Source organism: Heliangelus exortis, chromosome 1, assembly GCF_036169615.1.
Source record: "Heliangelus exortis chromosome 1, bHelExo1.hap1, whole genome shotgun sequence".
NCBI lineage: Eukaryota > Metazoa > Chordata > Aves > Apodiformes > Trochilidae > Heliangelus > Heliangelus exortis.
In genome coordinates, this window is record NC_092422.1 from 27,499,629 (window position 1) to 27,522,868 (window position 23,240).

General features: G+C 38.9%; 1 protein-coding gene across 8 annotated transcripts; it reads left to right on the forward strand.

The window, feature by feature from the left end:
• The first annotated feature begins 466 nt into the window (after positions 1-466).
• RCBTB1 (RCC1 and BTB domain containing protein 1) lies at positions 467-23,240 on the forward strand. 8 transcript variants are annotated; one of them, XM_071738978.1, is made up of 13 exons: positions 467-712; positions 3,372-3,557; positions 6,752-6,922; positions 8,687-8,837; positions 9,299-9,465; positions 11,160-11,318; positions 12,402-12,509; positions 13,391-13,533; positions 16,605-16,795; positions 17,434-17,560; positions 18,062-18,213; positions 18,906-19,036; positions 22,275-23,240. In XM_071738978.1, exons 3-13 carry the CDS (start codon positions 6,779-6,781, stop codon positions 22,413-22,415), a joined length of 1,614 nt encoding a protein of 537 aa, XP_071595079.1. In that variant the 5' UTR covers positions 467-712; positions 3,372-3,557; positions 6,752-6,778; the 3' UTR covers positions 22,416-23,240. The 8 variants fall into 8 exon arrangements, with proteins under 8 accessions (XP_071595079.1, XP_071595029.1, XP_071595020.1 ...); XM_071738928.1 differs by having other exon boundaries at positions 475-1,058; positions 8,669-8,837; XM_071738919.1 differs by having other exon boundaries at positions 475-1,054; positions 8,669-8,837.

A 23,240-nucleotide genomic window follows, 5' to 3' on the forward strand; every position in this document is an offset into this window, starting at 1 on the left:
CTCGCTGGGCCCAGTCAACCACGGACATGGCTACACGGAGGGCCTGGATGTGCCGGAAGAGGAGCCGAAGCGTCGGGAAGGGTTTTCGGGGCAGGACGGTACGGCGGCCGCCTCCCGGTGCCCCTCGGGGCGGTGCCCGCGGCCGCCTCCCGGTGCCCCTCGGGGCGGTGCCCGCGGCCGCCCCAGCAGCGGCTCCGCGCCTGAGGAGAGGCCGTTAGAGGAGCCGCGCGCCGGGATGATTAAGGGGAGGTGGTCACGTGACCGTGCTTCCAGAGCCCAATGGGCAGCGGGGAAAGGTGGGGGGGCGTGGCCACCCTCCGTCGCCGGCCGCGTGACGACGCGCGCGATCCGTCACGCGGGGGTAAACCCCCCCTGCCGCTCACACCCCCCCTTTTCCCTGAGGCTTGACGTCACGTGACGCGCTCCTCTCCCAGCCCCTCCGCCCCCCCCCGCTCCCGCCGCTGTCACGTGCGCGGGGCTGGCGCGCGCTGCCCACCCCTTCGGCCCCGTGACGTGCGGCGCGCGGGCGCGGCGGGACAGGCTCCGGGCGCGGCGGTAACGGCGGTAACGGTGCTAACGGCCGTAACGGTGCTAACGGACGTGGCGAGAGCCGCCCGCCCCGGCGCGGAGGCACCTTGGAGGCAGCGGGGGCGCCCGGGCCGCCAGGCGGAGGGGCCGCAAGGAACCCGCCGGGGGATGTCGCTGGGAGAGGGTGAGGAGCGCTGAGCGCGGGGCCCGCCGTCGGCAGGCTGGGCGTCCCCTGTGCCGGGCGCCTCCCGCCCCTCGCCTTTCCCCTAGAGCGCTGTCGGGGTTGCGGCTTGGAGCGGGCCGGAGACGTCGGAGATAGGGGAGCGGCTGGAAAGAGGAGGTCACGGTGGAAACCCGGGTGTGGGTCCCTAAGGCTGGTGTAAATCATCCGGAGGATTGGGTTCTCCTGGAGTCCGTGGGGCTTGGTTAGCGGTCCTCATCCAAGTGACTTGGCGGAGCTTTCGCTTGGTCCGCCTGTGAATTTCTCCTATCCACCTCCCTGCAGTGTCCCTTGGCATAGCTCGCAGTATGTATGTCATTGCAGGGTTTTTTTTCTGGTTCATGGTGTTTCGGTTCATCCTTTTGGTATCATCTTCCTGAAGGCTGAGATCTAGCTTACTGGAAAAGCAGGGCTCTCAATTATCTTTTTTTTGTCCTCGTTGAAGTTTATATAAATAATTAGTGCTGCATTAGTGTTTAATAGAAATCTTCCAAATTAAATATTAGAGGAATATTTACTTTTAAAAAGGAACTTTCAGAGTTCCAACTTAGTTGAAGCGATCTCTTTCAGAAAGCATGTTTTTACTGACTCGTGGTAAAATGGTCTTTGTATAAAGGAATTGTATATATTGTATATATTGCAAAATGGAATTGTATAAAGTCGGCATGGGTTTATGAGAAAGCGATTCTAAACGTCAAGAATGGAAATGTGTTCGGGCCACAAGGTTTTTTAGGAAGATGCAGTCATTGTTTAGAGCCTTAATAGGAATGTTTTCCTTTGAACTCTTATCTCTGTATGCACCAGATTGAAAGGCAGATACTGTTTTAGCTGTCTTGTTCTGAGTGAAGGGCTTCAGTAAGTTCCACTAATGGCTCCACTTAAAAAGAAGGAAAAGAAAGCATATTGTGATTATAGTTGCAGCTTTGTTATGGTGCGTGAAGGACCGTCATCCTACTTTTATTTCCTTTCTTGTATCTCTCTCAGCTGGTTACTCAAAGCATATGGAAGTTGTCAGTTCTTAGAGCAGCAGGCTTTTCTTTCTTGTATTTCTTATAAAAGGCATCAAAAAGTAAATCATGCAGAGGTTTGAACACACAAATCTTGCCTTATGTAAGAACTAAGGAAAGTAAGGTAAGGCATGTGATTTCAGAAACTGCAGTACCTTTCTTTGTTGGCAGAGAGAAAGCTACAGTAAGTTCACTTGGTTCACACATATTATTAATGTCAATGGTATGTATTGTTTTCCTGTTCTTTCTCAATACTGAAACAGGAGATTGAAAAAAACACAACCACAAACTGGAGAAACATGGAGAAGATTAATATTGTGTCTAGCATTTTACTTTTTCTGGTTTGAGGTGTGCTTTAGAAAGGATCAAGTGTGTCAGTCATTTCGTGTTGTTCTAAAGCCAGATATCCTGGCTTCTGTGTTCTCAGAGTTGTAGACAATTCCTGTAGACAATTAGGAGAAATGGAGGCCTGAGCCTGCAGTTTCTTTCTGTGCCAGAATAAGTCTGATCATCTAGAATAAGCTGCAGCACTGGAGCCTGAGGAAAGAGTGAAACAAACGTTCAATTGTGTCCAAATACTCTTTACAAATAAGGGGATAATCTTTGAGGAGTTAACTATAGCTTTTTGTTGCAATTACAATTGGTACTGTTTTCCTGGTAGGATATTGTGTTATGCCATTGTTCTCTCCAGCATGGAATTGTGTAGCTGAACTATAAGCTCTGTAAAACTTTAGCTAAAATAATTTACACTTTTTTGAGAGGCAGAGGTTGATGGTTGCCAACATGTATTGTTGAGAATCAGCCTGCAGAATTCTCTAGGAAGCAAACCAGTGAGAATCTGAATGCATAGGCAGCAGTTTAGCAAACAATTTTTGAAGGCATTATGTCTCTGAAATAATGAGGCTTTTTTAATCATGAGCAGATCTGGATTTTTGTTTCCCTTGACAGTGACTGCTCTAAGTTCAACTTCTTTTCATCACAATATGTGGCCCATTGTTTCCTTCTCTACAAGTCATCATTTCTTGCTTATTTTTAGCCTCACTAAAATTCAAACACTCATCTGTGTTTCTGTTCCTGTTTACATACTGATATTGTTGGATAACTTCAAAGATGTCAAAGGAGTTAGAAGAGGTATTGTTGATCTAAGCTCCCTCTGCTGTCAAGTTCTGCAGTGAAAATAAAGTTCTGGGGTGTATAGTTATCATGGAATTGTGCAGCAGGAATGTGAAGACAGATGCAGTGACCTACAGTCTTGCTAAAAAGCAACAATCTATAAGAGCACTAGGTTTAAGCTTATGACCTTTATACTCTTGAGGCTTTTAATTGCAATTAACTTAAAATGTAGATGTTGATACAAATACTCCTTAGAACTGATGCTGCTATGTTGCATATGGAATCTACACAGTAACTTGAAAGATAATATATTGAGACAGTTATTTGCATACAGATTTTAAAACTTCATTATTTTTTAATCTATCTGGTACATTTGCTACTGCAATGCACTTACAAACTTTCAGCTAAGGTGCAGTCATGGCATTGTATGTAATATAGCATAGTCCAGGTCTCTACATAACTATCAGAAGTAAACAATAACCTTGGCTTTCTTATTGATGCAGTACAGGAAGGTGAATGAAGGACACTGTGGTTTTTTGTGCCACTGCTTGCAGTGATATGACTGAAGTCTCCTAGACCAGCCTTTCATAGCAAGGATTAATCCAGAAGAAGCTCTCCACACATCTTTTCCCCCCATGTTCATGCAGATGTGGCAGGAGGATGAAGTTGGAGCGTGATTGAATTGAGAGGTCAGTCACTATATTAAAGAATGTTTCTTCTTTTGGAAAGTGTGCAGCATGTCTCAGAGGATGCTAAAAGTAATTTGGTTTCTGTTTTGGTAACACTGAGCTACTTTACTGACATCTCCATTTGCAGTACTATATAGAAAGGTATTTTCTCCAACTACTTTTATTTCCCTTAAAGAAACCTTTTTTTCCCCTCCTGTGGCAACTAGAACTTTTATTTGAAAACTAGGAAAGTTACTAAGGTTGTTAAGTTACTAGGAAACTAGGAAAGTTACTAAGTTTTAGTTAATACAACTAAGGTTGTATTAAGGTTAAGGTTGTTTCCTTTAACAAGGAAAAAGGTGGTGCCTATGCCTAGTTCAGGCATTTATTTTCTGTGAATAGTGGAGAATAAGTAGTTAAAACAGCTTTCAATGCACGATTAGTGCTAAGAAACAGTAGTCCATGTATAAATTCCAGAATTTTCAGGTTTGTATGTTATTATACTCATTTACATATAAGCATAAACAAAAATTGCTACTGTAAAAATGTGGTGGCTGAATGATGATGGGTACTTCAGCAAATGGCAGCATTTAAGGACAGTAAATATTTGCAGAGGAGAGGAAAATATTGTGTGTTTGGGGAGAAACAGTACATATATAAAAGATGAGATTTTTTGTTGTTTGGTTGGTTTTGGTTTTAAGTATTTTTGTGAGCCCTTATTGTTTGCTAAATCTGGAGAAACTTGAGGATTGAGATTTATTAAAGAAACTAACTTGCAAGTGGCAGATGAATTGACATTAAAAACCTTTTAGGGAAGAACCTTGAAATAACTTTGTATTAACAGTTGAAATAGGAAATACGCAGCATTGCTTTAGATAAAACAGTGTTACTCCCATCAAATATTGTAAGATTCTTTATCTGTGTGTGTAATTTATTGCTCATGTCTTCAATCTGGAAAGTTGTGTGCTCAACCAGACACCCAGTTCAGCTTTGAGGTATGAGAAATACAGTGTAACTTGCCTAGGTTTTGTCAAAGAGGGGTGGTTGACAGAATCATACAGTAGTGGGGAGCAAGCCAGGAGGATTCAAGACCAGAAAACACCAGAAAGGCTGAGATAAAGTAACACATTTTAAACTGGTTACCTTTAGAGCAGAATAGGTTCTCAGGGTGCTGTAAAGCTTGTTAATTTCCTAGGACATTTTCCATCAAAATAGCATTTAGTCCTAATGTCTTAAATTGGCAGGATATGCTGAAAAGAACTTCAATGTAGAAAATATTTTTCTGAATGCACATTTTGTGACATGTTTTTGCCCTGCCAGTTCTATATAATGTGGGGTAAATTAAATAGGTAAAAGTCAGGAGGGACTACTACTTGGTCCACTTAAAAGAACAAGTCATCACTGTCTCCTCTTAATTGATTGATAGTGTCATATGTTAAAAGATTTGCCAAAGTGAGGTAACAAATCTTAGCTAACTAGCCTGAGTTTGTAACTGGACTAGAAATTAAGAAGGCTTAAATGAATTCAAATCTTTTTAGCTGGGTAGAATGTACTGTGTTCTTGGCATCAGGTAGACTTTCAAAAGCTGCTCTACAAATACATCTATTATGAATGTGCCATCTGGAGACTTCAGGTGTTTTCAAGACCTGCTTCAGATGTGAAATGTGGAGTGGTGACAGGCTCTTAGTGAGAGAGGTGCCAACAGAACAGAGCTGTGTTGGATCGAGGTTACAGCATTTGACAAGCCTGGTTTGGTTTTGGATTGTGGGGTTTTTGTACACAAATTTCCACTGTGACCTCATTGTTTCTTAGACTTAAAAAACAAATAGTTATAAACCCCTTCCTTCTAAAAACCATCAGCACTGTACAGCCTGTATTTTAAGATTGGCTGCTGGTCTTGAAGAGCTTTCTGAAGCTATGTCTTCATTGTCAGCACAGGTGAAAACCAAGCACCAGAAGCAAAGAGGCTCTTTTGTGTTCTCACTGCTGTCCATATCTGATACTCAGGCATCATCAAAAAGCAGCCGGACTTGAAAGCAACAGAGCAAAGAACAGGAGACTGGGAGAGATATGAAGCAAACAAAGGGAAAGGAAAGGTCTAACTTTTGATGGAAGGATATCATCAGGGTGTAGAGACTGCATTTCTTCCCCATTTAATGGTTGTGTATCTGCCTTTTCATGGTTTTTTAGTTATTTAGTTAGTTTGTTTGTTTTATGGTTCATTGTGAATTGTATCATATCACTGACATTCTGTGGAATTTCAGTGCTTTTCAGATTTCACAAAAATTGCTGGGACCTCTGAGCATGGATTGTAGATTGCCAGTGGCAGAATCCTTTCAGAGCATGAGTGGTGTTACAGTTTTTTATGTGCATGATTGAAAGCCTAAATGAGCTCTATAGGCTTGTGTTGACTGTGTCAGCTTTGTTCTTGAGCTGGTGCAATTGCCCTGAGGAAACAGGGAGTAAGGAGCATTATGGAAAGATGGATTGTACACATCTGTGTTCATTGCAAGATGGTGTCTATATCCAGTCGTATTTCCAGCTTTTGATGTGGTTCAGCTTATTTCTAAGTAACAGATTATGACTCTTTCATTTAATCACTTTTCTCTGATGTATTTCACTGCTTAATTGTACAAACTCATTAGTTTATCTAGAGTTTTGGTGCTCACAATTAGGTTTTGAGTATAATAAGCTTTTGATTATGCAAGAGATGGCAGATTTGGGTCATATGCTCAACAGCCCCAGCTTTATTTTTATTTGCAGGATTCACATATATATCAACAGCTTGCTTACATGGCATACACAAGTTGTAAGACTACAAAAAAATTTCACAAGTCAAAATTTTATAAATGGAATTTTCATCTGGGAGTCCCCCTGAGGATGCCCTCAGAAATCCAGTCTGCCATAAGTAGATGTTTCTTAGATCACAAGCTTTTAACAAATTTGCTTGTAAAATAGCAGATGTTCAGTTGTACTGAATCAATTTTACTTCAGAAAAGTTCTGGTCTTCCAGTGTCCTACCGGGGACTTGCTATTTGTTCACCTAATGGAGAACATGGAGATACATGTTACATATTTCATATAGAATAGAATGTTATACTTTCAGAGACACAACACATATCTTTCATTTAAATGAAATTATAGTATAGAAATTAGTGCCTGTTGATGAAAGTGCAAAACCCCACCTTTTAATAAGCTTTTGTTTTTTATTACAGCAATGTCATCTTTCTTATAGAAGCATCATGACACACAGCAGCATCATGGTGGATGTAGGAAAGTGGCCAATATTTACTTTACTGTCACCTCAAGAAATAGCATCTATTCGGAAAGCTTGTGTCTTTGGTACATCAGCCAATGAAGCTATATACATAACGCACAATGATGAGGTAAGGATATAAGAAAATGGAACATATACTCTACAATTAGTTGTTCCCAGAGTCCACTGAATACCTGTATTTTAAGTTTCCAAAACCTATTGAGTGAAATTTCTTTATTTCAAAACACACTGGGTGTAACTTTTAAGTATTTTTTTTGGTCTCGCATAGAAACAGTATAGATGGAATATTTAGGAAGCTTGCAGATTAAAAACGCCTTGTTGGATTACATGCACTTCAGAAGACAGAATTCAGAAGAAGTTGTGGTAGCTTGAAATTAAGTGCAAGCACTCTCAAGTGTAAAGATATGAAATGAGGTTATGGCTTGCTAAGTAACAATACAGCAGAAAATTACCTGTGGATTTTAATAATTCAGAAACTCAATGTGAATTAGCATTGAGCTGCTGAAAGAAAGCTAAGCCAGCTTGGTTTCTTGTGGGACTGGGAAGAGTAGGATTATGGTGGGTTTTTTCCCTAAATTCTATCACAGCTGCCTGTAGGATGAGACTGCGAGCTGTTGCTGCTCTTTGCAAACTGCTTTTAAGAGAAGGTAATGTCTTCCACTTCCCCAGTTTAATACTTTTTACAATTCAGTTCCTGCAAACGAGAAGCCTCGCATCAGGCCTGGATGGATCTGAAGAATTCAGGTTCATCAGTTAGCTTCCAAAATGCCCCCATATTGACTCTTGGGCTTATTAACTTCCATGAGGGAAGTCTCAAGTCCTCAAGAGTCTGTGGCAAGACTGTCTGGCTTTATGAAGACCACATCTGTGCATACCCTATGTCATGGTCCATAACTGTTATTATTTATTAATAATTAATTGTTGTTTTTACTTTTGTTTTTGAGGAAAAATTGGCCTCTGTGCATATGCGCCACAAATTGCAAAGCAGGCAACTTAGGAGTTAAATGAAATGAATAGTTTGTTCAAGGGAAAGCATCCAGTTAGAGCGTGGGGTTTCAGGAAGGGGTAAATAATTAGGTAAACAGTGCAGAAACAGGTTTTTAAGAGATGGAATATCCAGGAATGCAATTTTAAGAAAAGGGAAAAAATGGAACAGATATTTGCAATGTCACCCTCCAAAATGCTCTGGCAGCCTTTTCTTCTTCTTTCATCTTGGTCTGTCCTTTTCTGCTGCCGCATGTGTCTCCTCTTGTCTTTTCTTTTTTTTTTTAATTGCCAAAAAAAATCCTGCCTTCAGCAAATCATTGTCAGGGATTTTGCAATTTGTAGCTGCAGGCCTTCCATATGGCTACAGGCACAGACCTGTATCAGGAGCACCTTTGCACCATTTGCATTTTATGTCATCTGCCTGCTACTTCAGAATGGCTGTTTATCATATGAAAAGCAGATCCTTGAAGGAGTAAACAGGAATAGCATAGAGTGGCACCTATGCCAAGCTGGCTGGTTATCTTTGCTGATTCAGGAGACATTTTTTTGAATTTATTGATGGGTGTTCACCACATTTCACCCCGTGGCTCTTGAGTCAGCATACATCCTGGTTTGTGTAGTATTTTGTGCACTGTACTGTGTGGCTCTTCTTGGTCTCTGTTATCTTTGGCAGGTCAGCCCATCTCCAGGGCCATCCCTGCTTAGCCCCCTGGCCTGAAGGCACAGAGTGTTCCACTGAGCCATGTGGCTCCCCCAGTGTGTGTCCAGGTCTCTTTCTGGCTCAAAAGTCAATTAATTTAATGTGGGGGAAACAGTTACCACCACACAGTCCATTTACCATACCCAAGTATAAATAATTTGAAATTAGTATTCCCCTGTTTTTCAGGTATTTGTTTTTGGACTGAATTGCAGTAATTGTCTGGGAACTGGAGATAATCAGAGCACAATAGTACCAAAGAAATTAGAAGCCTTATGTGGAAAGAAGATTTCCAGTCTCAGTTATGGAAGTGGACCCCATGTTGTACTTTGCACTGAAGGTCAGAAATTAACAATTACTATAGAAACATTACAGATTTTAATTTCCACTTGCATTTAACAAGAATGGATTAAAGTGTAATTCTATTAACTTGTTAACTGCATGATGTACAGTAAGGGCTTCTCATTGGTCTTAAGTGGAACTTAATGTATTCTCTACCAGGTAAAGTAAGTTTCTGTTACATTTGTTATGTTTTAACTGTAGAATTTTACTCTTATAATTTATGACATACTCAGTCTTATCTGTGTTCTTTTGTGTATTTCCACAATAAATCTAGAGGAAATACTGTAATATATGTATATAAAATAGCTGTACAAAAGTACGTAATTTTTTAGCATACAAATGATTCTTGTAATAGTTTCACTATTTGCTAATGTGACATGTTGGCATTTTCTAATTTTTATTTTATTGTATCTTTGGAGTTTTTGTTGGTTTGTTTTACAAACTGAAATGTTTTTGCAGATGGCGAAGTGTATGCCTGGGGACACAATGGCTACAGCCAGCTTGGGAATGGCACAACCAATCAGGGCATTACTCCTATTCAAGTTTGCACAAATCTGTTAATAAAGAAAGTGGTGGAAGTGGCTTGTGGCTCTCATCATTCCATGGCGCTGTCATTTGATGGGGATGTAAGTTGAAACCTCTTCAGATCTCTTGAGTGAATGGTGCAGGTGACTTTGCGGTCTGCTTTCTCTACAGTGTAGTTACAATGTATCCTTTCCCCCTGCCTCCTCAAACGCGGGCATCCTTTTCTTCAGAGCAGACTTGAAAATAACTTTAAAAAACCCCACAAAAGCACCCGTAAGCCCCCTGAAAGAAACCCCAAAAAAGCAATTGAATAAAAGACTAGTTAATTTTTGTGTCTTTCATTTATTGTATATCTCACAGGGATGAGGCCAGAAAGCTGTACCTCTGAAAAGTTAAAGAATTTTTTGTAAAATGTAAAAATGTATCACTGTTATTTGCTTGTATTTCTGTTATTTAAGTGGTATATTGGGTTGTTTGTATTCTCTGGAAGCATTTACTTCGTTTCTTGTGGTCTTGGTGATTTCCACACTGGTACTGTGAAAGAATGTTGCCCTGCACACCTCTGAATAACTTTGTGTGTAGTTAATGAAAACACACTTGGTTTATATCCAGGTCTACTTTATGCTATCTGCTTACATGCCTTAAGGCCATGTGTCATGGGAAATGGGTACAATTAGTTTCCAGATTTTCTACTCAGATTAGAGCAAGGTGTGTATATCTGTGTGCATGTTACTGCATGGCAGAGCAAATGCCTGCTTTCAGCTTTAACAAAAAGAAGAGTTCTTTTAAAACCTTCCTAACAATGAAAACAGAAAATACAATCTTCTGAGCAGGTGTGTGCTACAGTTCAGTATGGAGTCATAGTGTGGCAGTAATACAAAATAGCAAATCAGTATTTCAAGTGTAAGGTTAAATTAAGTGGTCTTTGTAATATCTTTGCCAGGAAGATATTCTTAGGAAGATTCTTTCCTATGCTTAGGAAAGAACTTCATGTTTTCATGTGGCATGATTAGACCATGCAATTTGGTGTGCATGGGGGAAGGCAAGGGTGTTCATATATTAGTTAAACTGATGGTGCCAGCTGATGTGTGGTAGCTGCCTCTTGTAATAAATGTAGCATGCTTGAAATGACAATAAAACTAATGAATGACTTCTTATTATTTGGTTCCTTTCATGAAAGGAACCAAAATATTTGTTTTTATTATTATTTGTTTGTCACTGGCAAACTTGGAACTGTCAAGAGGTTATGCTTTGTGGTGATGTCATTGTTTAGGAGAGTTGCTACTGCAAAACATGGGCTGATAAAACGTCTCCTTTTGCAGCTCTTAAAAGATAGAAAAGAGGTATAATGAATGTGCAGCAGCAACCTGGTTGAGAGTTCCATGAAGAAAACTAAATAGCTTGTAAAATGGGGGCTTCAGCTTGTGTGGGAAACAAATGATATTCTGGCTTGTATTCTGTTTTCCACCAAAAGGAAAGTACAGAGACAATCCACTCACTGTACTCTTTGTCTTGTAGTCTGACTTATATGTAACAAGGAAACATGTTTCTTTTGTTTCCACTTGTAGCCAGATGCTCCAGTTTTGTAGCAAGAAACCTTAAAAGGGTCTATGTTCATATTTGCTCCATTAGTCCTAGTGCTGTTTATAATTTTCAGCTGTTGAAAATGTATTTTTAGTATTTTAACTCATTAAATAGGATAGTATACCCAATATCATGCTGGCTACACTAGGATTATAATTTATTACTGTTATAAAGGCTTAAACTGCATGATTTTATTTGTTTTTATGGACAGCTGTACGCTTGGGGCTATAATAACTGTGGTCAGGTTGGATCTGGATCTACAGCAAACCAGCCAACTCCACGCAGAGTTTCCAACTGTTTACAGGCAAAAATGGTGGTTGGCATTGCTTGTGGTCAGACCTCCTCCATGGCTGTAGTGAACAACGGTGAGGTAAGCATTGCTGCATTCTCCTGTGCTTTCTCTGTTACCCAAACTTAAAAATTAATGTGTGAACATGGAGAAATGTTGACATGAGTTAGGGAGCTGTAGTGATAGTTATATAAGGTTATATTTATAACTTTTGTGAGACTAATTTAAAGGAAACTCTGCAATTAACTGGGTGTGCCAACTGTACTCCAAACATTCCTTGTTGTGGCAAAGACTGTATCGGAACATAATTCTTGATGAGTCTGCAACTGTAAGAATTCAAATGGTTGTATTAAGCATATCTGTCTTTCTTATTTCAATAGATTGTTTAACATATGACTTAATTAGATTTTTTTGAAAGCATACAGAATTAAATAGTTAATCTTTTTGCAGGAATACACTGACTGATCCTGGTTCTTAAACACCTTGCTAAATTGACAGCAACAAAAACAAACTTAGCTTTTGAAAATTGCCCTAGTATTGTGCAACTGTTCTGTTTCACAGAAGTTTATGGTGCTGTCTTGCCTCTAGGTATAAACTGTAACTTTCAGTTTTATTACATTTCCCAAACTTGGAGCCATAGTATTTCTTTGTGACTGGAGTAACCTTGAAAGTCTGAGATAAGCTTTCATTATACAGACTTTTGTCTTGATGTGTCCACCATAGCAAAAATAAACAAAAAAGTAGAGCTAAACTGAGGACTTCAGCTTAAACTAATCCAATAGCTAATTAGCTCATCAAGATAAGTAATTTCTTGTTTGCTTTAAGAAAAAGTAGAAAGGAGAAATAAAGGTATAAGAGTCAACGAAAATATTTACACTGTGGGAGAGATTTTGGTGTATAGGAAGTTTATTGCAAAATTCCTGGTCCTATGAAGAGAAATCTATTCTAGAAAGCTTCTTTAAAAGATAAATGTACAATTGAAAAGTTGAATACAGTCAGTCATTGCAGTCTATTTTATATCTTTCAGCCTTCTTTATTTTAGTTTTTAAATAGGGTATGGTTTTTAATAAGATGTACCTTTTTGACTTGTGCTTAATAATAAGTCTTAAATGCTTTATACTTCTAGAGAGGAGTGGCCTAATTTTGTTTTCCTTTTGCAATTAGGTTTATGGCTGGGGTTACAATGGTAATGGTCAGCTAGGTCTTGGGAACAATGGCAATCAACTAACACCATGCAGAGTGGCAGCATTGCATGGTGTGTGTGTACTCCAGGTATGTCTGATGTGGAAATGAAAATACATTGATGTTTCAAGCATCTGCTAAAACTGTATCTTTGGAATCTTGTACCTGCTTCTGGTTTTCACAGTTCAAATACTGCTGGGGTTTTTTAGCTCCTATAAATCATATTAGGTTTATAAAATGCAAGTGAGCTGTCAGGTCTTTGCTTTAGCTAGTGTAACTGTAAGTAAATTATGCTATGGATACAAATTACATCTTTGTTATAAAGGTGAATACATGAAATGCTCTAGGCAAAGACAAGAAATTAAGGGAAACAAGATGTTAAAATAGATTCTATATTGAAACCTCATTAGCTCTTCAGAAGTGAGAGAAGTCGGGAAATTGGAGTTATGGGTGTGGGTGTCATTGTTTGGTGGTTGAGTTTACTTTAGGTTTTGCTTATCTTTTTTTTCCCAGCTAGGTAATAAAACTAAATATTGGAATTTCATGAGTTTTTAGTAAGGTACTATGGAGTTTCATGTGATGATTTGAACAGTTGTTGAACTGCCACTCATAGTAGTCAAAATATCAAAATCTGAAAGTATTTCAGAATTGCGAGATGTGATGATGGAGCTGATTGTTCATTTTGTGGAGAGTCTGCAACTGAAAGCAAGTGAAAGCTCAGGAGACTGCAACAGTGTAGTAAATTGTTGAGGAGTAAGTGATGAACACTAAATTAGTGAAGTTGGGACTTCTTCAGTACCTACAGTTAACATTTCTTGTGTTAGCTATAAGTACTGAGAAATAACATATTGTACTGCTAAATGAAGAGTGCCTGAGATATGTAATGTCAGCTAGACTAGAGTAATGTGTGTGATAATTCTGTTTCTCATCTCTGTTTGGTTTATTAGTAATGCTTATACATTTACTTACAGATTGCCTGTGGCTATGCGCACACACTAGCACTAACAGATGAGGGTTTGCTCTATGCCTGGGGAGCTAACACTTATGGGCAGCTGGGAACGGGCAATAAAAGTAACCAGCTAAGCCCAGTGCAGATCATGATGGAAAAAGAAAGGTAATCTTGCTGAAGCTGTTTCTGGATTGATAAATCTGAGCATGTGTTATGCAGTACCTAGCACTGGAAGGACGCATGTGTTAGGGCTTCGTGGATTGTTTTTCTATTGCTAAGTGTTAAAAGCATAGGAAAGGATGGTGACTTACTGTGTACTGTAGATTGAGTGCTCTTTGCTATCTGTATTGATTACTGAAAGTAAAAATACTTTGTATTTGCCTGATACTGGAAGATAAGGCATGACTCTGTGTTATGCTGTTCCAAGTATGGTTCCTTTGGTTAAAAAATTGGAGCTGTGAAACTGATAAGCCAAGTTTTTATTGAGGAAAACAAAACAAAACAGAACCAAACAGATGGGGAAGAAGCACCTTTGTAAGAAGTGACATGTAAGGAAAAAAATATTTTCTGAAAGCCTGCCAATAGCCAACCACAAAAATAGAAATCTGTATGCAAGGTTGCTAGAGCTAAGGGCAAATAGTACCACTTTTTCTCAGTGGTGCCAGTTTGTAGTTTCATAGTTTCATAGACTTGTAAAACAATAACCATAACCCTTGTCCATCCTTTTTCATCATCCTTGTCATCCTTGTTTGCAATGGCTGTTCATCTACAACCTTGGACCTCAAGTCCCATTCTCTGGGCCCTTGTGTATACCTGTAGATTAATCTATCTCAGTTTGGAAGCCTCGAAGTCTGTAAGTCCCTAACCTGTAAATCTCAGCTTGAAACACTCCTTTTAACTAAGAAACACTTGTGGTTGGTTTTTTTCCTCCATTTCTGAACTGTCTTTCTGGGAAGTCTGGCCTATTTTTTCCTGTTTCTTACTCTTCAACATTAAAGAAAAAGTTGCACAGTATTGATATTATTTAAGAATTTAAAAAATGGATGGGGGGGGAAGAAAAAAGGATCACAATAGAAACCAGTGATGTAAGGCTGCATTGTCTGTGAAGGAACTGACACCAGTGAAACAGAATGAAATATTCTTTTAAAAAGCACTGTATGAGAGATGCATATGTTTTCAAACAGATCAATTTTTTCTTGGTGATTTATTTCTTAAAATAGACTAAGAATTAAGGGCAACCTTTCTGAACTAAGGGGAACTGTTGCATTTAGAACTGTATTTGAACTCAGGCGTGGGATTGTAGGAAACCTGGCATTTGTTCAGTGACTAAAGGAGAGGAACAAAATATCGTGGAACTTCTGCTTGGAATCATAGAGAGAGATAAGTCACTTGAACTTACTCATCTTGCTTGACTTAGCTGCCTTGGAAACAGTGCTATAAATGGATGAGCTGTCATTTTCCCATTTCCCATATTACTGCTCCTTCCCCTGGACTTCTAATTCATATAACTCTTGTCATTTTTATATGTAATGCTGGTGACAGTTCCTTAGGAGGTGGCATTTGATGCCTTCTTGAAGAATATTGCACCGATAGCTTGTAAAGAACTGTCAGGCTTGATTTTGTTTTAGCTCAGAGGAGTGGTCATGAAGATCAGCTGGCTGATTTTTGATGTTAAGTATATGCTTAACATGCTGATCTGTGTGTATACTGTAAGTGTACTGTTTAGGTACTAGATAGGTAGGTGTTACAGTCCATGTTGTACCATGCTTTTTATTTACAGTATAGTTACTCTAAATATAAGAATTCGTTCTGCTAAGGAAAGAAAGTTTGGGGAAAGAAGCCATATAGGTGGATAGCTATGATAAATGAGAAATTTTCCCTAAAATAATTATTTTATAATGTCTGATGCAGAAATGCTGAAAGACCTCAGTGCTGCATGAGGTTCATGAGTTGATAATGGTGTAATAAAGCCCATTTGACTTCTGTCTTCCAGAAAAAATTGATTCATATACTGAAAGTAATTGCAGATTTTTCTGTGTTTTGCCTTGAAATAATTTTTGCACTTAAAATGTGGGCTTTGTGCTAAAAATGCTTTTTGCCTAAAAGCCTAACTCTTCACAGATATTGTTCTGTAAAGGAATAAACATTTTGACATGGATATTCTTAGACTGCTTTGGAAGACATTTATTTGTCACGGTTGTTCTGTTTCTGGCACAAAAGCACAAAATCCTCTGATGCATTTTTAGCATGGAGAAAAAACAGGAAAGCGTAGCTTTTATTTTGAACTAACTTGAACTGAAACTTCCCCTGGTTTTTGCTTATCTTGTCAACAGAGACACTGGAAATGTCCTTGTGGTCCTGTTAATGGAAGCATGATTTTTCTCAGTTCTTGTAATGTTTTAGATTGCAGCATAGGGATTGTGTGAGCAATAGGAGAATGGAATAGGTAGATGTGTGCATCAACAGCTCCAATAAGCTAAAGAACTATGTGAAGTTGATAAAAGTACTACACAGACTTGATTTAAAAAATAACCATAGCTCTTCAAGAATGTGGAATTAAGTGCCTTTGTTCACCTCTCCTCAAACAAAGCATTGTCCATGTTCCTCAGTGTTGAGGAAGGGAAGCTAACAACAAAGAAGTCAGAAAATAGTGGCAGTAGGTAAAATTTCTGTCTACATGCAAAAAAAAAAAAAACCAAAACCAGATTAAAGGCAGGGTAGAGCAGTTTCTTAACAAAGATTTATTGAAAAATACATTGGACATTTATGTCAAAATGAGAATTTTTACAATATCTTGTAGAAAAATGTTCTGAAAACTGCTTTGCAAAAATCTTAGTGGGATAACTTTCCTGCCTGTTCCCCAACTGGAAGTTTCATAAGCTCCATAAACATTTCTTCTTGAAAGTGTCTGATGTGCATTGGTTTTAAAGAGAAAAAAACAAACTTTGTTTTTCTTCACCCCTTTCCCATGGGTATGGACTAAAAGGAGAAATGTCAACTAATGAGAATGACATAGTGCAAGTATATCTGATTATAATAAAATCTACAAGCAATGTGAAAATGCCATTTCAGGTTTTAAACTGATCCATTCAAACAGCATCACATTCATGCAGGATAAAGAAAGAAGTACAGAAATGTCAATGCAGTTTGGTTGGCTGTTACTTTGGTGAGGTATTATGAAAATAACTTGATATCCTGTACCTGCAGTTATCTCACAAGGTTTCTTCTGTTTGCAGGGTTGTGGAGATTGCAGCCTGCCACTCTGCTCACACCTCGGCTGCCAAGACCCAGAGTGGGCAGGTGTACATGTGGGGCCAGTGCCGTGGGCAGTCAGTGATCCTTCCCCACCTCACTCACTTTGCCTGCACTGATGATGTCTTTGCTTGCTTTGCTACCCCTGCTGTTATGTGGCGCCTTCTGTCAGTAGGTGAGAACAATCTCCAGTCTGACAGGCAGTGCTGTAATCTCTGTGTACGTTTGTAGTGGTTGGTACAGGATGCCACTTCCATGGCAGGGTGGTTCCTGCTTTAAGGAGAACCAGCAATTAAAATGAGTTTTTAGCTAGTTTTTCTTTGGGTTGTTTTTTGTCTTCCAAAGAAGACAAAAAGAAAAAAGTCTACGTCAGCAGGTGAGGGTCCAGAGCAGGGTTAGCAAGATTGTTTTGCTGGCATGCATCTGGAGGAGAACACTGTTTCACTGTGAATATTGTGTATGTCCTACATTTGTATGTTCTGAGCTCCAGTTTAGGGCTAGGGAAGACTCTTCCTGGAAGACTGCTTCTGTTTTTCTTTATTTTGGTATCTAACACCTTTTAATAAGTGTTGTCTAGCTTTCCCTCAGCTAGAACAGGAACTGCTGGTGACTGCTGCCTGTAGCTGTTGAGGAGCAGTCCTTGCCAGCAGGAAATGGTTTTGGATTAATTCTTCCTATTTCACCACTTAAGCCAATAGAGCCAATACTGGCCTGTTTTCCTTGACATGCACTTAGTTGAGTTGCTGGCTTTAGTTAACAATGTACATGTTCTGCTTAAGATGCTTAATGTGTTTGTTTTGTTTGTTTCTGTAGAGCATGAAGACTTTTTAACTGTAGCAGAATCTCTGAAGAAAGAGTTTGATAGCCCAGAAACCTCAGACCTGAAGTTCCATGTGGATGGAAAATACATCCATGTACACAAAGTTTTTCTGAAAATCAGGTAGTGGTCATGTTTAACAGCTCTTGTTTATACAGAATAACCTCTTAGTATTGCAGGTAAGGGAGAGGGGGAAGTGTAAGGGGAAGGGAGGGATTTCTCAACCTGTAATGTATGTATCCATAATAACTTTATTTAAAGTGATTGTAAAAGGACGTGGATCAAAAGTCTCTCTTAAAATGCTTCATCTTCAACTTTGTCCTACAATGGTTTGTACTCAATTTTTACTAAGCCTATTTATGTTTCTAGGATAATAAATTCTGTTAAGTTTCAGAGTTTGCAATGTGTACACAGATGTCTCTGTAGCGTGAATCAAATAAAAGTTTTATCTTGGTGCATAAGTATGACCAAGGCCACAGTATCAGGAACTAAAATGTGGGCTGTAGTGGCTGTGGTGGGTTATGGCAAAGGATGAAAACTCTACCAAATATGTATTTCAAGGGGATTATAATATAACTTTTATTTGTTCATATCAGTTTTCCAGATGGTGTCTTTGTCTCTTAGGTGTGAACACTTCAGAACCATGTTCCAGTCATATTGGAATGAGGATATGAAGGAAGTAATAGAAATAGACCAGTTTTCTTACCCTGTGTATCGTGCCTTTCTTGAATACTTGTACACAGACAGTGTTGACCTTCCACCTGAAGATGCAATAGGTATTGCTTATAGTCCAACCACATTAGAAAGCACCATTCAGAAAAGCTGAGACAAGGGGTGCAGAATACATGTATTAATATAGGATTCTAGTTTAGCCCACAGTGCATTTCACTGGTGATTAATTAATCTGTCTTTAAAATACTATTGTAACAAACTTGCTGAAGCAGAAGCAATGCATGTTTAGAAATAAACTGTGGGCAGTTTTTTCAAGGTTGAGAGAGAAATTATTTCTCTGAATTGAAATTCTTTCATATTTTACTAGATTCAGCCAGGTATTGTTTAGGATAATATAGAAGAATCTTGGTAGATCTAATAGGGGAAAACATGGATGGCAGAGCAAAGGAAGAGCAAGCTGTAATTCAGGCACAGATTTTTAGGCTGTTAGGGCTTTGCTTGTGTTGTGGTGCTTGTTTTGTGGCAGTTCCACTCTTGCAAACAGTTAGGTATGCAAATCAGTGGAACAGCTTGTGTATTTACAGAGATTAATAGGATTGTGGCACAAGGTAATAAAAGACCTTTTTTCCTTTGTAATGGTAAAAAACATTTTTCTCAATATTGACCTACTTGTAAAAAGGATTTATAGACATAGAGTATTGCATACAGAATACAGATGTAACCTGTACCCCATGACCTGTTGTTGCAGGAGCAGAGATCTTTTCAGCTGACTAATACAGTGGTATTATAATTGCAGGACTTTTGGATTTGGCTACTTCATACTGTGAAAATAGACTGAAAAAACTGTGTCAACACATTATCAAGAGAGGAATTACTGTGGAAAATGCATTTTCATTGCTTTCTGCTGCTGTCAGATATGATGCAGAGGTAAACTTCTAAACTTCAGTCTCTTAAATTGGTGGCTGCTTTCTGACTTAACTATGGAGCAAACCAGTTATATTTTCATATAAACTCTCACTATCAGATAACACTATTTGCCATTTTCAGAATTTGGACTTGAAAAAAGCTGTATATTTGTGATGAGAGATGTCTCTCTTTCATTTTTCTTTTTTTTTTTTTTTTTTTTTTTTCCCATAAATCAGTAGTGGGAAGGTGAACTGGTACACAGATACCTAAAGATGAGAGGAGTCCCAGGCTGAGACTATCTGTAGATGCTTGGACTGCTTGATTTCATGGTAAAAGGTTATGATGCTGTGCCAAGCTCCATGAGTTACTATTTCTGTGTGGGAAAAAGACAAATAACAAAACATTTCTGAGGATGAAAACAGTAACTCTGAAACAAGGGAATGGTTTAAATATAAAGCAAAACCTGTGACATTATGCAAAGCAAGCTTATAAGCCTTAATTTACTTAGTTGTATGGTTGTGTGGTATGTGTGATGTTTAAGTCTCAGCTCGACAGCGTGCTGAGACACATTATATAAAAATATATATATATTGGAAGGGTTGGACCAGACAATCCTTGAGTCCCTTCCAACCTCAAGTCCTATTATTCTATGACAATGTGGTAGGTTCAGGGAGTGAGTGTGCTTGGGATTGGTTGGTTGGCAGGGTGCTTTCTTTGTTGGCTCTTTTGGTTGTTTTGCTTAGATACACTCAAATACACTTTCAGTCTCCACAGTATGCTAGTGAAACAGCAGGATAAGAACTGCTTCACTGACCTAATAATTTTTGAAGTCAGAAAAGCAGTGTGTGGAGAAGGGGAAGGGCAGCAAAACTTCTCTCCTGCATAATGCCTGACTTCAGTACTAGCTGACTAACATGCTGCTTCATGAACTAATCAGTAGTATTCCTGGGCTCACCTCAGCTGTTTGTGTTCAGCATTGTATCTGTGTATCGTGCTTCCAACTTTGCAGTTGGTTCACTTTTAACTTGCTACTTGTGCTTATAAAGCAGTATTGGTACTTGGTACATTAACTCATTGCTTTTTCTCATACTCAGTATCCAGCAATTAGCATGCCAGGTACCTTAATTTATTTCAGAGCCTTGTAGTATGTGGCTTGCTCTATCTATATGCCTTACCCAAAGAGCTGTGATAGTGAGCAACGTGTGGCTTCAGCTCTACTGTGAATAATGATTTCTTTGATGCAAGATTTCCATGTTTTAGCCTTAAAAGATATTTTTGCAGGATGGGTCTTTAGTATATGATTGGTTCTTCCTGTAGAGGGTAGAGGAAATCCACTATAAAAAAAGTAAAACTACTATACCTTGGCTGTACCTCCCTGGCTAAATGAAGTTAGAAGTGAAGTTACAGTGGTAGGCTTGAGTGCTGCATCAAGGAGAGAGTAGGTATATAGGGACTGGGGTTTAGTAAAAAGTGGATTTCACCACTTTTTGATGGTAGGGGCTTCAAATTGCTTGGGTGATGTCGTTTACTCAGAGTAAGGCAAGAGGTAAAAGAAGCTGCTTCCCTAATTTAAAATACCTCCATGACATGAAGCTTTCCTATACATTCAGAGAATGACTGAATTGAAGTTTCTAGCATTAGGGGAGGTCTGGCTTCTTAGCTTTTAAAATAATAATTTTAAAATAATGTAGCTTTTAAAATAATCATTGGGTGTACCTTGTGTCTTTATTCACTAAGTCCATGCTGTTACATAAGTCTATGTACAGTTTGCTGGCTGTGCATCCATCATGAAATGAAATTCAACTTTTTTTTTTTATATACAGAACTTTAAATTTTCCAAGTTACGTACTAATACTACAGAAATTCTGTTTATTGTATGCTTTTATTTCATTGACTTGGAATATGATTTAATAAAGCAGTGCAAAATATTGTAATGTGTATGATGTAATTTTGTTTGAAATGCCACTTTGTTCTGTAATTTTTTAAAAAGAAAACCCTCAGTGTTCGGTTCTAATAAGCTTGTCTTTTTTTGTTGCACAGATGCCACACAAGTCAAGATCTGCAGCTTCAGAATGCCTGGTTTTAGGCTAGGATATATTTTTATTTACTGTTGTGTTGAGGACTCTCACTGGCACACAGCTGCTCTAGCTTTCAGTATTGGCCTTAAGTGAAAACAGGAATATTAATCAGTCTTTCAAACCTCGTGTGGGTTAAAGAGCTCTGCAGATTTGTTATGCCCTACTGCAGAACCCAGGCTGCTGAGCAGCTAAAGAAGGGTGTGTTCTCACCTGTAAAGTAGTAGTTCTACAAACTCACCATAAAGAAATTAGAACAGGGTGGGGAGTTGCCCTTTTGTAAGGGCTGCAGTATCCTCCCCTATAGCAGCTTAGATCTGCACCATAAAGAGTAGATTTCCTCATTAGAAGAGGATTTGGAAACAAATAATCTGAGTGGGAAGTGTTCTGTGGTCAACCTTGTATCAACTGTCTTGTGTTTTCAGACATCCTTTCTGTCTGACATCATGTGGGTGCAGTTATGGTTGTTCTAGGAGGCTTTTCTAGTCCTTATATGGAAAGCACTTCCAAGTAGACTCAAAATACCCAGAGTCCACTTTCTGCTAGAATTGCTACACTGTATTGTGCCACAGCACTTCTTTGGGATAATCTTTAGGACATCTGTGAAATACTCTGCAACACGAGTCTGTTCCTGTTGCACAGGGACCTGTTGCCTAAGCTGTGCTGTAAAACTCTCCAGTTACTGTGTGCTCACATGGAGCCTGCTGACATGTGACTGGCTTCAGTTACACCCTTAACTATGCAGGAAGTCAAGCAGCCTTACCTATAGATTGGTATTTATATTATGGAACAAAAGAGCTGATTTTTTTTTTTTTAATCCACAGTCTTGGTTATATATCATTACCCCAAGATCTCCTATTTTTATTGGGTTTTGATAGCTGTTGGTGAATGCAGATGATGAAACTCTTCAAGTGGAAAAACTTTAAAAATATATATTACTCAGAACAGCTGTTTTTTTGTGACTGCAGCCAAATTGCAGCTGTAGCCATGTAATATGGGTAGAATTACTGTTTTCCACTGTATTTACATGCTCACTGTGTGGGGGAAACATTGAGAACCTCTGGGTTAATGTATTTGTCTAGTTCTCTGCAAAAATAAGCATATAACGGGCACTTGTGTCTGACTGTAATTTTCTGTGGTGGAAGCAAAAATAATGAAATATTTTTCTTTTTTCATTTGTTTAGGACTTAGAGGAATTCTGCTTTAAGTTTTGTGTCAATCATTTGACAGAAGTGACCCAAACTGCAGCATTTTGGCAAATGGACGGTCCCCTGCTAAAGGAATTCATTGCTAAAGCCAGTAAATGTGGAGCTTTTAAGAACTGAAGTGAGGTTTTAAGTTTCGGGTGTTTGTAGGGGTGTTTTGCAGTTCCAGCGGGATGTCCTGACTGTATTGGTAAGAGAATGTTGTACCAGAAGATGTGAAAGGCCACAGTGAAAACAAATGTCTTCTGTGCTCAAGACTGAACTGTTGCAAGATGTCAAGCAAATGATGAACTGTTACACAGTATTCACTGTCAAGCAAAGCATTTACTGCAAACCCAGACGGTGGAACCAGCTCAAGATGTCAGGAACGCTGTGGTGTGCAAAGGATACCAGCTGAGGTTAAGGACTTAACCTTTCTAGGCTAGGAAATTTCAATGCTAGCATCACCTGTTAATATTTTTAATTTACTTTTTGGGGTTGGAAAATAGTCTGACCTGAGCCACTGAATTATGTCACTTAAATCATTAATTCTTTGGGATTATAGAGAAGCAAATGGCAGGGCTATCTCTTGCTGTATTTGCATGATTGCGAATCAATTTGCCATTTGCTGTGTGTAATTAACTGAGTGCATCCGGTGCTTAGAAAAGTGCAGAAATAATGTACCCTCAAAGCCTATGCAAGTGACTTTGAAGGAATGGGTAACTAGCTAATCTAATTGGAAGTAAATCTCTATATTCAGGCATACCTTGATACGTATACCTTGTAATGTGTACTTTGTGTAATCTGTTCAAGCAATATTTATAATGGTTAATGGAACCATGAATTCCCTTTCCCTAGTTCAGGTTATGTTGGTTCCCTTGGAGGGGGGGATACGCTGTTCTGAAAGTGGGGGTTTTGCATTTAAGTGTTGTATAAACTACATGTAATAAAATTAACCTTTTTGTA